Source organism: Carassius auratus, unplaced genomic scaffold (genome assembly GCF_003368295.1).
Source record: "Carassius auratus strain Wakin unplaced genomic scaffold, ASM336829v1 scaf_tig00011477, whole genome shotgun sequence".
Taxonomy (NCBI): Eukaryota; Metazoa; Chordata; class Actinopteri; order Cypriniformes; family Cyprinidae; genus Carassius; species Carassius auratus.
The window spans coordinates 1-15,000 of NW_020524205.1; the positions used below are offsets into that span (position 1 = coordinate 1).

Below are 15,000 nucleotides of genomic sequence, written 5' to 3' on the forward strand. Positions count from 1 at the left end.
TTATTATTATCATTTTATTATTATTACTAAGTGGCATTTGTCTGAAAATCTTATTTTTTTGCTGGCTCTTATGGCTCGGGTTCAGAGTGTGAGAGAGTTTTGGGGCCAGTTGATGAAACTGCTGCTTATACCCATTTTTCTGTGAAGTACTGATGTTGAAACTGAAAGATGTTCATTTAATATGTTTTCCATGAAGAAGTTATCTAGTTGGCTGAGAGTGATAAAGGCTTTGCCTGAATTGTGAATGATTTGGAATAGTCAACAAAAACAAATTCTAGATTGGCTTCGAAATGATATTTAGCTAAATCTGGGCTCAGGTGTGTTTTATGAATGCATAGCTTTATAGTCACTTTTTTTAACTATTCTGCAAATTAAATATTAAAAATATTTTTTGTAACTTTTTGTAAGGACATTTTTCATTAAGTATAATGAATAATTTAGTTACAACAAGTAATAATTAAAAAAAAATGTTTTTCAAGTGCCCTCTTATGGGTAATGAAAGGTCATATTACAACAACAACAGGTTGACGTGTATGCAATGTCAAAAAACACTTTCATTGTTTTTATAATATGCATACATTTTGACCTTACTTGCTCAAGGACTCCCAAACAAATGGCACAATAATTCATTTTTCTAAAGCCCTACTTTTGCGTAACGCTAATCTGCGGTGATTGGTCTAATTTTCATGTCATTATGCCTATAATGCCTGATAAAGCAGCGTTTGTGAGCACAGTGCTGCTTTGTGTACAGCGTTACCGGGGGGAAACAGTTATTTAAGCAAGCGGCACCCAGTAGCAAAGAATGGATTTGCATTTTCATTCAGACCAGTGGAAAATACCAACAAATGGGTGGGCAATATGCTAATGTTTCATGTTGAGACATGAAACGGCTTGGAATTCAGTTGTTTCTATTTTATTTTTATTTTACTATTTAACACTTCAATTAGCAAGAGTGGGGGCCATTTTAACATTAAGTAAATGTATTTTCTGTTTTTTTTTTTTTTTTTTCATTTAATGGCCTGATTATGCCATCAAAATAATAATAATAATAGCAACAATAATACACTGTATTGTTGAGCCCTAAAAAAGCTTGTCTGGACATGAGATACTGTACTGTTGTGTGCTTTATAACCGCAGTGCACAGTCTGACCCGAGCAGATGGACAGGCTGCAGAGAGACAAGGCAAGTTCCAGGTCAGCTAGAGTTCTTCCTGTGTGATATCATGAAAAAAACACAGATGCTGTGTTCAGAAAGCTTCAGCGAAATATACAAGGCTGTTTTTTTACATCTCGTTCTTGTTGAGTTTTCCTTCAGATGGGCTGTTGCTTTATAACCTCTCACTCAGAAAGTGCTTGACTTGGTCAACACTGCATCGCAATATGGCGAACATTAATAATCAGAAACAAGCTCATTAGCGGCTTTCTTTTATCTCCCAGCACAATGGCGGCTGGATGTGCTTTCGATGACTTTAATTAGTTCCATGCTGAGTGGCTTTGAATTATTCAGTAATGAGAAGTGTTTAATCAAGTGCATGCAATAGCTGCGGTCATTAAAAGTTATAAGGGCATAAACAAGTTTGCATTTCTCCCTCAATTAGAATGCCCCCCTGTGTCTGCAGAGAGAGGGTGGCCTAAACAGACTCATTAATCTAGAGGTGTCAGAGATGAGGATTTTATAAAAGCACCACCTACTCGGTCAAACTCAAGCCATATGCGCTCACACGTTCTGATGCGCAATTATCATTTTTGAGTAAAAGAGGATTCCAGGAATGAGAGCCCTCACAAGTTATTTAAAATCAAAGTTCAAAGTTGTGTAATTAATGAATTGTGTCTTTATACACCATTTAATATTTAACGTATGTTATAAAAATGTTTTTAGATTTGATGTATATTTTTAATCTTAAAATGTATATTATTCCTGTGATGCAAAGCTGAATTTTCAGCAGTCATTGCTTTAGTCTTCAGAGTCACACGATCCTCCAGAAATCCTTCTAATATACTGATTTGATTAACACTTTTTTATTATTTTCTGTGTTGAAAATATTTTATACTTCTTCATACTATTACAGAATTGTTAATAAAGAGGATTTATTTTGGAGGAAACGTCTGAAACAATGTTAATATAACATAAGAATTCAATTAAGTGTCCTGTGCTATGAAAGAAAAGCCTCTGAGTAACAAAACCTTTGTCTAATTTATTCTTTGTCTCTTACATTAGGATTCTTTGTCTTCCATGAACAGATGCTCCTTCTCCAGACATTTCTTCTGTTTTGAATGCTAAATTCAGAAGTCAGTTGTTGAGAATGTACCTTACAGGCAGAATATAAAACACCATGAAGACACATTAGCTAAATATAATGCTAGGGAGGTTGAGAGTTGCTCATTGCTGTTTGAGGTCCAAAGATAATGAAGATTTGTTTTCTCAAGAGTTGTGCAGCTTTAATCCCATAGAGACTATAAATTTGGAGGGTCAATGTCCACAGAGAACCACTTTTCTTTCAGATATGTCAAGATCTTCAGACATATTGCTTGAAAATGGCGCAGTTCATTGAGGCCCTCTTTTCACACCCTCCTCCAGATGGCCAGCCAACAGCTTCTTCATTCCAAACTTCATTCTCTCTCTCTCTCTCTCTCTCTCTCTCTCTCTCTCTCTCTCTCTCGCTCACTCTTGACCAGAAAGTCTCTTGTCACCGCTGTCTGCTTTTACATCTTAATATAATTCATGGGCTCAATCTGTTAGTTATTTTGTGTATAAACCTGCAGACTGGCATTTTAATGCCTTTAATTTATATTTCGAACTTTGCTCAATGAAGTGGGAAAATGTAAATTGTGATATTTCATATTTTACTGGTAACATTAAGATTGATAGCGTTGTCATTTTGCCATTTGTTTTATTTGATGTTATTCCAGTAACTTTAATGATTTATTTTTTTCATTTGAGGGACACTATTTTGATATTGTAGTAATTAGTTTTTGAATGAGTTTAGTTTGAGTAAAGAAAATCAATTCATGCATATAATCTGTAATAGTTCACACATTAATATTTAATGCACAAAAATATATATAATTATTTCATTATTTATATATTGTCTTATTTACATATTATATTATTACAAATATTTTTTTCATAATATTAGATTAGATTAGATTAGATTAGATTAGATTAGATTCAACACTGCACATGTGAGGTACAAGGCAACAAAATGCAGTTAGCATCTAACCAGAAGTCCAATATCTACTGCAGTAAGTACAGAATATAAAATGTCTACAATATGTATAATAACTACACACATAAATATTATGAACATAATTTACAGATTTTAAATATTATCAGCATGATATACAGATAGGTGTACTATGAATATACTATACAGATGGATTATGTAAACATGCATGTACACTATAGGCAGAACTATGAACATATGAACATAATTTACACCATTGCAATAGACAGTAAAGTGCATAGAAAATATTACAGTGTGCAAATGTATTACTCAGTGTTAAGGTTGTTGTTGTGAGAGGTTGTAAGTCCCTTCAGTGCTCATTAACCGTATATATATATATATACGTGTGTGTGTGTGTGTGTGTGTGTATGTGTGTGTGTGTGTGTGTGTGTTATGTTATATATATGTTAAATTAATGCTTTTATCCATCAAGGTATTTTTATATTTCATTAAATCATATTACAGTTTAAAAAAAACAACTACTTTATAATATTATTGTCAAATGTCTATTTTTACAATTTTTGACCAAATAAATACAGCCTCGCTGTGAGAAATGCTGCAAGCGGAGTGATACAAACGGTTAAATGGTTGGAGTTCTGTTATCGAAAATCGCACCCCTGGAAAATGCTCTCAGCACATCAGATTTGAGGACCAGAAAGAAATGTTGTCTAGATTAATATACATATATTTTTAATTCAATTGAATAAATAATAATTCACAGTTCTTACCATGATGTTATCTCATGTGTGCAGTTACTACATAGACAGGCGGGTGACCAAAGTGGAAGACTTCTTGAAGACAAGACTTCTAGACACCCTGTCTGAGCAGATTACCAAGGTGTTAAAGGTAAAGTGGTTTTTAAAGACACCCAGCATAAATAACTTTTTTTTGTTTTTGAATGTGTAGGTCCGAGATGTGCTAATATGTCTTAAGGTTGTTGTTGTGAGAGTGTGTAAGTCCCTTCAGTGCTCATTAACTGAGTTTATCTCAAGGGCCCCAGGTTTGTCCTCAGCTGCTTCATCCAAACAAGCTGTCTCCGGTCTGATAGGTGGCCTACTGTTAAGGGAGCGTGGGTCAGGGCACAGTAAACGAGGAAAGCTTTTGATTGGGTTCACAATTTACAAGCTTCCCCCTCAGCCTCATGAAGTCTCAGCTGCTCTGGGAACAGTCCCCTTTTGGTCTAACAAGCAGTACCAGGTTTCACAACATTTAAGACTTCCCTCAGGAGGCCCAATCTATAAATACACAGCTCTCCTGTTTTATGTATCTCAAACTCACACATCTGTTCATCTGAAAGTGAATGATTCCTCACAAATATCAAACAAAAGATGGCAAAGTTTTGTTCACTCCCAAACCCAATGATACAGTGATCAGAGCCTGTTACATGTGATGTCAGATGAACAAGTGCTTCTTCCACTTCTAAACTTCAAATCAGTCATAAAAGACTGAATTCACTGTTTTCTGTTGTGAATCTGCAGGTGTTCTTCAATGGTTTGGCGACACATGTACCCTTCCCGCTGTCTGTGACAGTTGACAGATCTATTTGGATTTATACTTTAGCATTGATTCTGTGGCTGTCATTTTCTACAGCAAGTCCTGAGGTTCATAGTGTGTCTGAATCAGAAGTAGAGAGTATGAGAGGCTTTTTTTTTTTTTTTTTGATTATTATGGAATATGCCTAATACCCAGCATGTGTTCTATTATAACCAGACTCTGACCTTGCAGCTGGACAGCATTCAGCATTCAGCATTTCATCTCATCTCAAATCATGCACACTGATTATTCATGGACAGTCTGATTTATATTGAGCACAAAACCAGGAGTCAGGATGTAGATTTGTATCAGTCGGCTGCATGGGAAAAAATATGTTTTTGGAACCTGGCTTTTAAAAGAAAACCAACTTTTGTTTTTAATTTTTAATAGTATATATATATATATATATATATATATATATATATATATATATATATATATATATATATATTAATAAACGTAATTATTTATTTATTATTGTTTTGGGAATTTGGGCTATTCTGGCCTACGTTTAAATAATATAAAAGCAGTCATATTGTGAAATGTCATTACAATTTAAAATAACTGTTTACCTGTATGTTTTCAGATATTTTGAAATCTAATTAATTCCTGTAATGGCAACGCAGCCATTACTCCAGTGTTCAGTGTCACATGATACTCCTGAAATCTTTCTATGCTGATCTGCTTCTCAAGAAACATTTACAATGATTAGCTGTTGAAGGCTGCTTAATATTTTTGTGGAAACTGTGATACAGTTTTTCAATCAATTGAAAGTTCAAAAAGAACTACATTTATTTGAAATATAAATCTTTTGTAGCATAATATGTATTTGCTGTCACTTTTGATCAATTTAAGGATTCCTGAATGAATAAAAGTATTAATTTCTTTCGAAAAAAACAGTACTCTATTTTGGATTACACATCCACCACGCAAACAGGTTGGTCACTGCATAATCAGGCAGATGGACTCATCTTGTTTAAGTGGACCAGACTAGTCAAAAGTCTTGAATATGCAAGAACATGCACAACTGTCCATCACTTCGTTATTGATGGTTTGTTTCATCTGATAAAGCTTTTTCTTTGTTTTCTTTCAGATTGTTCAAACTCGTGCTCCAGAGAAGCGTGTGTGGCTGGGTGGAGTTGGTCCAGCTTGGGCAGGGGGAACCAACAATTTATCTGACACATTTGCTGCTGGTTTTCTGTAAGTGATGGATCTTCATACATAGTATGCATAGTGCAAAAACCTGACAAATTGTTCAATTCTGTTGCATTCCTAATGTGCTCAATGTTTTTGCTGGCTTCAGGTGGCTCAACACTCTTGGGATCGCTGCAGCTCATGGGATTGATGTTGTCCTCCGACATTCTTTTTTTGATTATGGATACAACCACCTCGTCGACCAGCACTTCAACCCTTTACCTGTAAGTTTAAGCACGTAAACAGAACCCAAATCAAAAGCAGTCAAAGCTGTTTAACACATTAACTGCAGACAGATTCAAGTCATGTACCACACACATTAAAGTTACGCAAATTAACACCATAAACAGTGATCTGTGTGGTATGCTCGTTACTGTATTGTAAAACCACCTAAGACGCATATGTAAAATGACCCGATCATAGTTTTTTCCAATGTGAAGTGTTTGGAATTGGTCTTAGACAGAGTTGGTCTTTAGCATGTGGCTCAAGCACCTTATGGCTTTTCCCGTGGGACCTATTAGCCAAGATGAAAGGTGTTTGGTGGTGTTGAATACTAGGGAGGTGAGGTGAACTGCACTGAAATTCAAGCCTGAGGCAATGTCACCTGTCTCCCACCCCCTCTACATGTGTGCCCCACTGTGTGGAACAGCCAGATGCTGACAGCACTGCAACCTGAGCCGAGGACACTCCACAGGTATCCCCACCCTTCAGACCGCTGGCAACTTCATCCGGAATTATGTAAACCTCACTTTTTCACAGTGTCTGCAGGTCAGCCCCCCTGGAGACAGGACGGGCAGAAGACTACAATTAAATTTCAATTTGATTTGAGAACCCGTATAGAAGGCCATGACTAAACTAAACGTTTACCCAAATGTTCTGGGGGTGTTTTCATAGCTCAGACACATGGTACATCATGATTGTTATTGATGCATGTACAACATTTTCTTATCGGTTTTGAAGATTTGTTTTTGTATTTTTATTTTTTTAAAACTATTTATAAAGCACTTCTGCCAGCTGTTTTAATTTTATAATTGTATTGTATATATATATATATATATATATATATATATATATATATATATATATATATATATATATATATATATATATATATTTTATATTTTATATATAAAATTTTTATTAATTATTTTAATATATTTAACTGTAAAACTTTATGTGTTATTATGGCAAATGTAGGTTTTGTAAATTTTCTTAAAATTAATACATTTAAAATATAAATATTTTAAATCTAATATATATATATATATATATATATATATATATATATATATATATATATATATATATATATATATTGTTTGTCATATGAGCATAAAGAATGTATAGTCCATCTCAGCAGAGCATCAAATGGAATTTAACACTAATGGAAATTTGTCAAATTCTGACTATAAATCATATCCAAGTAATAACTTTTCACCAGGATCCTTCTTTTACAGTATTTTCATATAGTTAAAAAATAAATAGTGTTAATCTACTTTAAGTTATATTTCCTAAACACAATCCTCACTGACTCCAGATGCTGAGGAGCTCCAGACCTGTGGACCGGCTCAGGATAACTTATGTTCCTGTGCAAGTAATAAAACCAAAGGAAGACATAAAGAGTAAAAATAAAGCAGTGGTAGACATTCTTGATTATGCAATGCTCCACCAGAGATTAATCTGTATTTCTCAGAATCTCAGAATCTCAACAGGAGCACTGTTCCTCTAGCACAAGCCGGAATGAGCGTCTTTCAGTAAAATACTGAGTTGCACTTTTGTCAAGCACTCCTCACAACTTTTGAAACGGTCATCTTTTCTCCCCCTTGCTTCTCGTTCAACATCTAGTTATTCCAAGGACCAATCGCCCCCTGCTGGGATCGCAATGCTTTAAACATAGCTGGATGTCTGTGGGAACTGCCAGCAGCCCCACTGCGAGAATTCGCAACAGCCGCAACCTGTCGGCCTGCGTGGAAAATTTACGGTCCCTCCTTTTCTCTTTAATCCCTTACTGAGTCATGTCTCCGTTTCTTTGCCTTCACACCTCAGCAGATGATCTCGTCCCCTCTTCTTGCTTTGCTTCCTTTTTTATCCCTTATCTCTTGCTGTTTCTAGTGTTTTCACCCTTGATTGGATGCTAATCAAAACCAGGAGATTTCTAACAATGTTTATTAATGTATTCTAATGACATCATTAATTCCGTTACAATTATACATCCACCCCTTTAGAATATTAAGGTGATGTATGTAATTCTTTTGTTGTTAAAATAGTTTCCAAGTTCAGAGGCAAGTCTATTTCTTTCTTGCTCATATTGAATATTTTCAATAATCTTAATATTTATTTATTTACAACATTACACCTCTCTTTAGTAAAATGCATAATAATATTAATAACAATATTACATATTTTTTATTGTATTTTGTTTTTTTTTATGTTTCTATTGTGTTTTGTGTTTTATGTATTTTATGTAATAGTAGACTTTAATAATCTGCACTGTAATATGAATTAATATTGATATTACAATTATAATTTATTATTTAGATGTTTATGCATAGTTTTTTCATCTGATGGTGAAAGACACTACGCCTCTATTTAATAATCTGTACAATATAATTTTTATTAATGTTAATAACAATATATTATTCTCTTATTCAGTTTTTTATTATTTCGTTCTGGGTGAAAGCAAAAACAACTGATAACTGATTATATAATCAATAATCTGGTTGATTGTATTTCTTTATTTATTGTTTTTCGTCTGCTGGCTGAAGGCAGTAGTGCACCTGTCTTCAGTAATCTGCTCAATAATATTACTATTAATCACTGATATCAGTATGAATTATTCTTAAATCATTCAGATTATTAAAGTTGTGCTAGTGCCCTACACATATCTCAGATCAGAATAACAGAGATACTTGGAAGTGGGTTTTGAATCGTGCCAGCAACCACTTAGAACACACACTGTGCCCAACAGCAACATGCCCAGCAATATATCAACACCACAATATCATAGAGGCATGTTGATGGGCTTGATTCGGGGCCATGTTAAAATCCCGCTTCCTGGGAGAAAGTTTTAAACTGGCAAGTTTTTCAAGAAAATCGACCCATATATTCTTAGTCATTCTTGCAATTCCGTTTAGTGTCTGTGGTTGGTGTTGTGTAAATGACATGCTTCACCTTTAAATATTATTAAAATTGTAGGTACTTATTGCTCCCTGTTGTTTATTATGTGGTCAAAATTGATTGTTTTTTGTTGCACACTCTCACGTTAAGTTCATGTGTCTGTCTGGTAATACAGGACATGGCATTTGCATATTTCTTGTTGGTATTATAGACAAGTAGTTGGTTATATCCTTTAATCTCTCAGGTCTTTAGTGGTTTGACTTTAATTTATTCATTATTCAAGTGGTTTCTGTTTTATTCAGTCATTAAAGCATCTGCACTTAATACTGGGTGGGCTGAGAAATGCTTTCTAAGTGAAATACTTGTATTATCTGCCAGTAGACATTCAATAAGTGACCTGAAGGTTGCTGAGGTTAGCACTCGTGAGCTTTATTGTCATTTTCATGTTGAATGTAGCTACCTAGTGTACATCTGCATACCTTTACATAGACTTAAAATATGTGTAACATTCGATTTTCCATGGACCCCTATGCAGATCAGTGTAAACCAGTATGAAAACCTCTGATCTAGGCTCTTGTTTTAGATTGGGGTAGTAATTTTCCTATAGCCCTAAGATGTTGACATTTGTATAAAAAAAAAAAAAAAAAAAAAATATATATATATATATATATATATATATATATATATATATTATATATATATATATATATTTTTTTTTTTTTATTATTAATATTATTATTATTTTTTGGAATTAAATAGCTGTTAAACAGAACATTTTATTATTTTATAGACAATACCAAAGTTTCACTGCATCGTATCACATTGCAATTCTTGAGTTTTTTATTTAGAACTTTTTAAAGACAATGTTTATCTGTTCTTTTCTGTCTTTTTTTTTTTTCTTTTTTTTTAATTGCAGTTGAAAGAGACCCACCCATTCCCAAATCTCTGTTTCCCACTGCCTATAGCAGATGCTGCACAATGTACACTGCCGGAGCAAATTAAGTTAAAGTTTCCCTGGAAAAGAAACCTTTAAATGCTGCCATATGCAGGATTGCATGGGAACTTCCTGATGCACACATGCTGCTTTGAACCAGTTCAATTAGGTATTGAATTTGGGAACTGATGAGAGGTGTTAGGAGAGATCTATTACAGTCATGCATGTGAAATTCAGGTAGCCATTGCTCTTTTCCATGCAATAAAATACATGTTATGATGAAGTAAACAGTTCTCTGGTTGTACTAAGCCATTTAATGTACAGTTAATGTCCAGTTTAAACGCTGGTTTGTGCAATGAATGTGATTACTGGATCATTGAATGCTAAACGATGACTTTTGGACCATAAAATGTTGCAGGATAATATTTTGCATGCACAGATCACAAAGATTGCACTTTAGTTTCTATTACAATATCAATAAGTACTGGTTGAGAGAATTCATGCAAAATTTAAAGCAGTTGTTCTAGGAACCACATTTTTCAAAGGTACATTTAGCCTTAACATATGAATCTTTTTCAGTTTAGTTTTTCTGCAAATTTGCTTTTTTCTCCCTGATGGCAGAAAGCAAAATATATAGTGTGTATCTCTCAATTATATGTTGTTTCTCAGTTTTTACTACAAAAGCTTCCAAAGAAAGATTATGCTTCTATCTCTCCATTCAGAGCATCCAGGAAAATGTCACTTTCAATAAAAGACTGAAGCACATATGCATATTTTATAACTCAAAAAAAGTGAAGTTGTTCTTACTAAAGTGAAGGCAGATATAAGAAACTTACATTACACCTAAACACTTTTCAAATGTAGAACTTTCTCCTTCCCAATTCCAAAATTAAAACTGCATTGAAAGATGGAAGGATGCTGGAATTCATTGGATTTCTGCTGGCGGAGGAATGCCACATCTGTCCAGTGTACTTAAACCAGAATCATCTTGCATGAATCATGTTTCTTGTGCAGAGGTGCACCACACTAACATGACTCCATGGCAGAATAGCTTGACCTAACGTGTGTGTTGACATGGCAGAGCTCCAGTAAACATGACTCAGTGATGCTTTTTATTTTGTAACTTGTGTTTTGTGTGTTGGTATTGTAGGATTACTGGTTATCTCTGCTCTTTAAACGTCTGGTGGGCCCCAGGGTGCTTGCGGTGCACGTGGCAGGTCTCCAGAGGAAACCACGCCCTGGACGGGTGATCCGGGACAAACTCCGCATCTATGCACACTGCACCAGCTTTCACAAGTACGTTCATTAGTCTTTCTGATTTTGAATCAGTTCATACAAATATATAAATTATGTTACAAAACCTTGTAGGCTGCTTTGATATATTAATATAAAAATAAAAAAAAATCGTACAATTAGATTTATATAACATTAATTGCAGTTGTTTTATAGAAAATAATATGTAAACACTTTTTTTTTCAAAAGTTTAGGGTTGAAAATATTTTACAAATGAAAACATGATAAAAATATGAATAAGTAAAAACATTTTAAAAATGTAATTTATTCGCATGAATATTAAAATATCTGAAAAAAGTCTTTAATGATCACCTACTGTAGGCTCCATTTATTTGATCTAAATACAAAAACAGCAATATTGTTACATATTAAATATTATTAACATTTTAAAGATATTTTAAAGATATTTTAAAAGATAATGTATTCCTGTGATGGCAAAGTGGAATATTCAGCAGCAATTTCTCCAGTGTCACATGATCCTTCAGAAATCATTCTGATTTGCTGATTTGGTGCTTAAGAAACATTTAGTATTATTGTTCGTTGTTGTGCTGCATAATAATTTTTTGTAAAAAACATAATCTTATTGACATTTACATTTAATACGGCTTCACTTCAAATAGAAATAAACATGGTTATGTCTCATGTGAATGTGAAAATTGGCAATTTCTTAGAAGTCAGTGAAATGTTTATGTTGACTTGATGTTAGGAATGCACTTGTGATGCCTTAAAATGCTGTGTAGGCAGGCTGCTTGTTAGATTTTGAAACAGAACTTCAGCATATACACCAAGTACATTAATGAAAAAAATGAAAAAAATGACCTGTAGCGTTATCTCCACACAGACACCCGTCATCTGAGTACATAGCCGTAGTGGAGGATTTTAAGGCTTTCTTGCTCATTCTCGAACCCATAAAGTACAGAGTCCAGACAGCCTCTCTTTCAGAGTGAGAGCCCATAAAATTTAACAAGTATCAATTGTCAAGTGTGTGGAGTCTCTTTCTGCAGTGTGAGAGGCGCTGAAAGACACCAGAGGTTCAGGCAGGTGAGGAGAGTAGAACTGCAGGACAATAGAAAGGTCTGTACCCAGGCCAAATAAAAGTGCCATCGTTCCCTTTGATGATTATCTATTACCCCGGAATGATGTGAGCGGGACCTGCCAGCTTTTCAATAGTAGTGTAGGATTACGGACAACAGATCCCCGTGTCTCAGCTCAGTTACATTGCTACCACAGGTCTCTGGCTTCAGGATTCCTGCAGGACCGACGCTTTTGCTGAAAAAAGTACAGAAAACAGTGCTGGGAAAACTACTTGTAATGTGAAGTACAGTCAATAAAAACATGAAAGCTTTATATGGTTTTATATCTTTTTGAATGCAGCATTCAAAAGTTGTGGTCCTCAAGGCAGCATATATTTGGGGTGGGGGGTTGTAAAACAGCAGTGTTGAAGAATGTTATTGCAATTTAAATTAACTTTTTTAATGTAATTTCTATATAGCAATATTTAATTTTATAGCATTCTTGAAAACATTTGCATTACCTTTTTTTTCTTTTTTTTTCTTTTTTGAAAACTGATACTTCTTTTCTGACCCTAAACTTTTGAACGGCAATGTATTTAAAACATATATTATCATTTTATTTATAATGAGAGCATTATTTATGGCAATAACTGAGGATCTTAAAATTAAAGAAAGCAAAAGAAGCTTGAGTGAAATTCTGGATCACAAAAAAAAAAAAAAATAATAATGTTTAAATCACTAGAATTAATCACTGAATCACTGAAATGAATTGAATCACTAACATGAATCAGTCTAACAAAAGCTACTTAAGTGAGAGATATTTAAAGATTTTTTATTTTCTTTAAGATATTTTCTTTTTTCCCTTCGGGACAAATGGACTTCACTCCATGTAAGCCATGATCTATGACAGCGATTTACTGAGAGATGGAACTCATTCAATTTGATTTTGGTAAATTTTTTAAGGTTTAAGGTTTTTTGTTGCATTATTTATATTATTATATAAAAATAAATACAATAAATACTATTCCCTTTTATAGTGTATTTATATTTTAGTACCGGTAAATTATATTCCTCAGTTATATTTTAAGTTATATTTTAAATTGTATTGATCGTATCATATATCATATATCATATATCATATATCATATATCATATATCACATATCACATATCATATCATATCATACCATATCATATATCTGTTTTTATGTACAATTGAATTACTAGATATCTCAGATCTCTGACCTAGGCTTACTTTAAAGATGTGGTTTATGCTTCTGTTCTCGGTTCTTTTTGCTTGCCAGTGACTATGTAGGTCATTGCTCGAAAAAACACTGCATTTTAGGTATTGGCTTGTAATTGCTTGATTCTTTGAATTGCATGTTAGCTCTGACATTGAATATGTATTACTAGCTTCTTTAAAATGCACTTGAATGTTCTTCTTTTAATATCTTATTCTTTAGTTGAGAGAGTTTCAGCAACTATGAGATATTTGAAAGTAGAATGATGTTATATGGTTACAAAACTCCGGGTTGGTGTACAGATGACAGAGTTTTGGGCTGCGTTCAAAATCTCATCACCTTGTGTCTTATCCATCAAACCGAACAAGTAATGTCTGTAAATGTCTGTTTTGGCATGAATCCCAAAACAGCTGGTCTACAACTAAAACCTGTTCAATAAATGCATTGCTTTTGCTTTGCCTTTCCAGTGGCAAGGTGATGTTGACTGTTTATTGATAATTGACAGGCGACTTTATTTAAATGAAAATCTTTTTTTATTGAAATGACCCTCTTAAATGTCAACAACGATAATATTTAAATTGTGATTCAAATTTCCTGTATGTCAGTGGAAGGGTGAACTATGTTCCAAAAAAACTTTTTTTGTTGTAGTTTTTTTAGCAGTTTGCAGACATTGGGGTCTTGTTCCTCCAGCTTCTTTCAAGTTTTCGTTCTATTAGTGGTTAAAATGGACAGTCAGAAAGTCTTGGATATGCTTTCAGTATCTTCACTAATCCATCACAACACCCTTATACAAAACAGGCCTCCTTTTCGGTGCTTTGAGTGGTTTCTCCGTTCCACATTTCCCCAGGACCATTCGCTGCCATCAAACAAAGGATTCCGTGTTTACGTTCCCCATGCGAATGCTGGAGAGGCACATTGTTTCAAAGTCTTGGACAATGTTTATCATTTTTAGATCTGTTCGTCTGATCTAATGCACCCTTCTGGAAAATATCTACCCAAGTTACCAAAGTCTATTAAAACTGAGAACACCACACATGTATCACATGACATGAGAGATGTTTTCATTACACAGTCTCGGGTTTGTCTCATTCCTGATTTTTTCCCTTGAACTCTATGCACTGTGCTCCAAGGTGTAAAGATGCACATGGCCCGGGTTGCTTGTGACCGGTGAGATTACTAACAGGATTGCCTGACAAAAGCCAAGCTCTGACCGGTGCAGGTTGGCCTTTACAACATGTGGTATTCATGCACTGCAGCTATGTTTTCCTTGCCTTTACGTTAGAATCCTTATTGAATTTTATCATGTTTGCCTAATCATGTTGGCAGATACTTATCTTCAGTTAATATTCCCTTAAGCTTACTCTTCAGCGGTATTACCCTGAAAACAAGGACCAGTATGCTGGAGTCACTGTAACATAAGCAAGATCATCCAACACATATAAAGCTTTTGCTA

General features: G+C 34.2%; 1 protein-coding gene across 1 annotated transcript in view; it reads left to right on the top strand.

The window, feature by feature from the left end:
- Nucleotides 1-1,158: 1,158 nt before the first annotated feature.
- The window catches only part of LOC113073150 (inactive heparanase-2-like), a 21,940-nt gene continuing 8,098 nt past the window's right edge, over nucleotides 1,159-15,000 (top strand). The window contains exons 1-5 of the mRNA XM_026246019.1: nucleotides 1,159-1,193; nucleotides 3,976-4,069; nucleotides 5,850-5,956; nucleotides 6,060-6,174; nucleotides 11,152-11,297. Coding sequence (XP_026101804.1) covers nucleotides 1,159-1,193; nucleotides 3,976-4,069; nucleotides 5,850-5,956; nucleotides 6,060-6,174; nucleotides 11,152-11,297 — 497 coding nt within the window. The remainder of the gene's footprint in view (nucleotides 1,194-3,975; nucleotides 4,070-5,849; nucleotides 5,957-6,059; nucleotides 6,175-11,151; nucleotides 11,298-15,000) is intronic.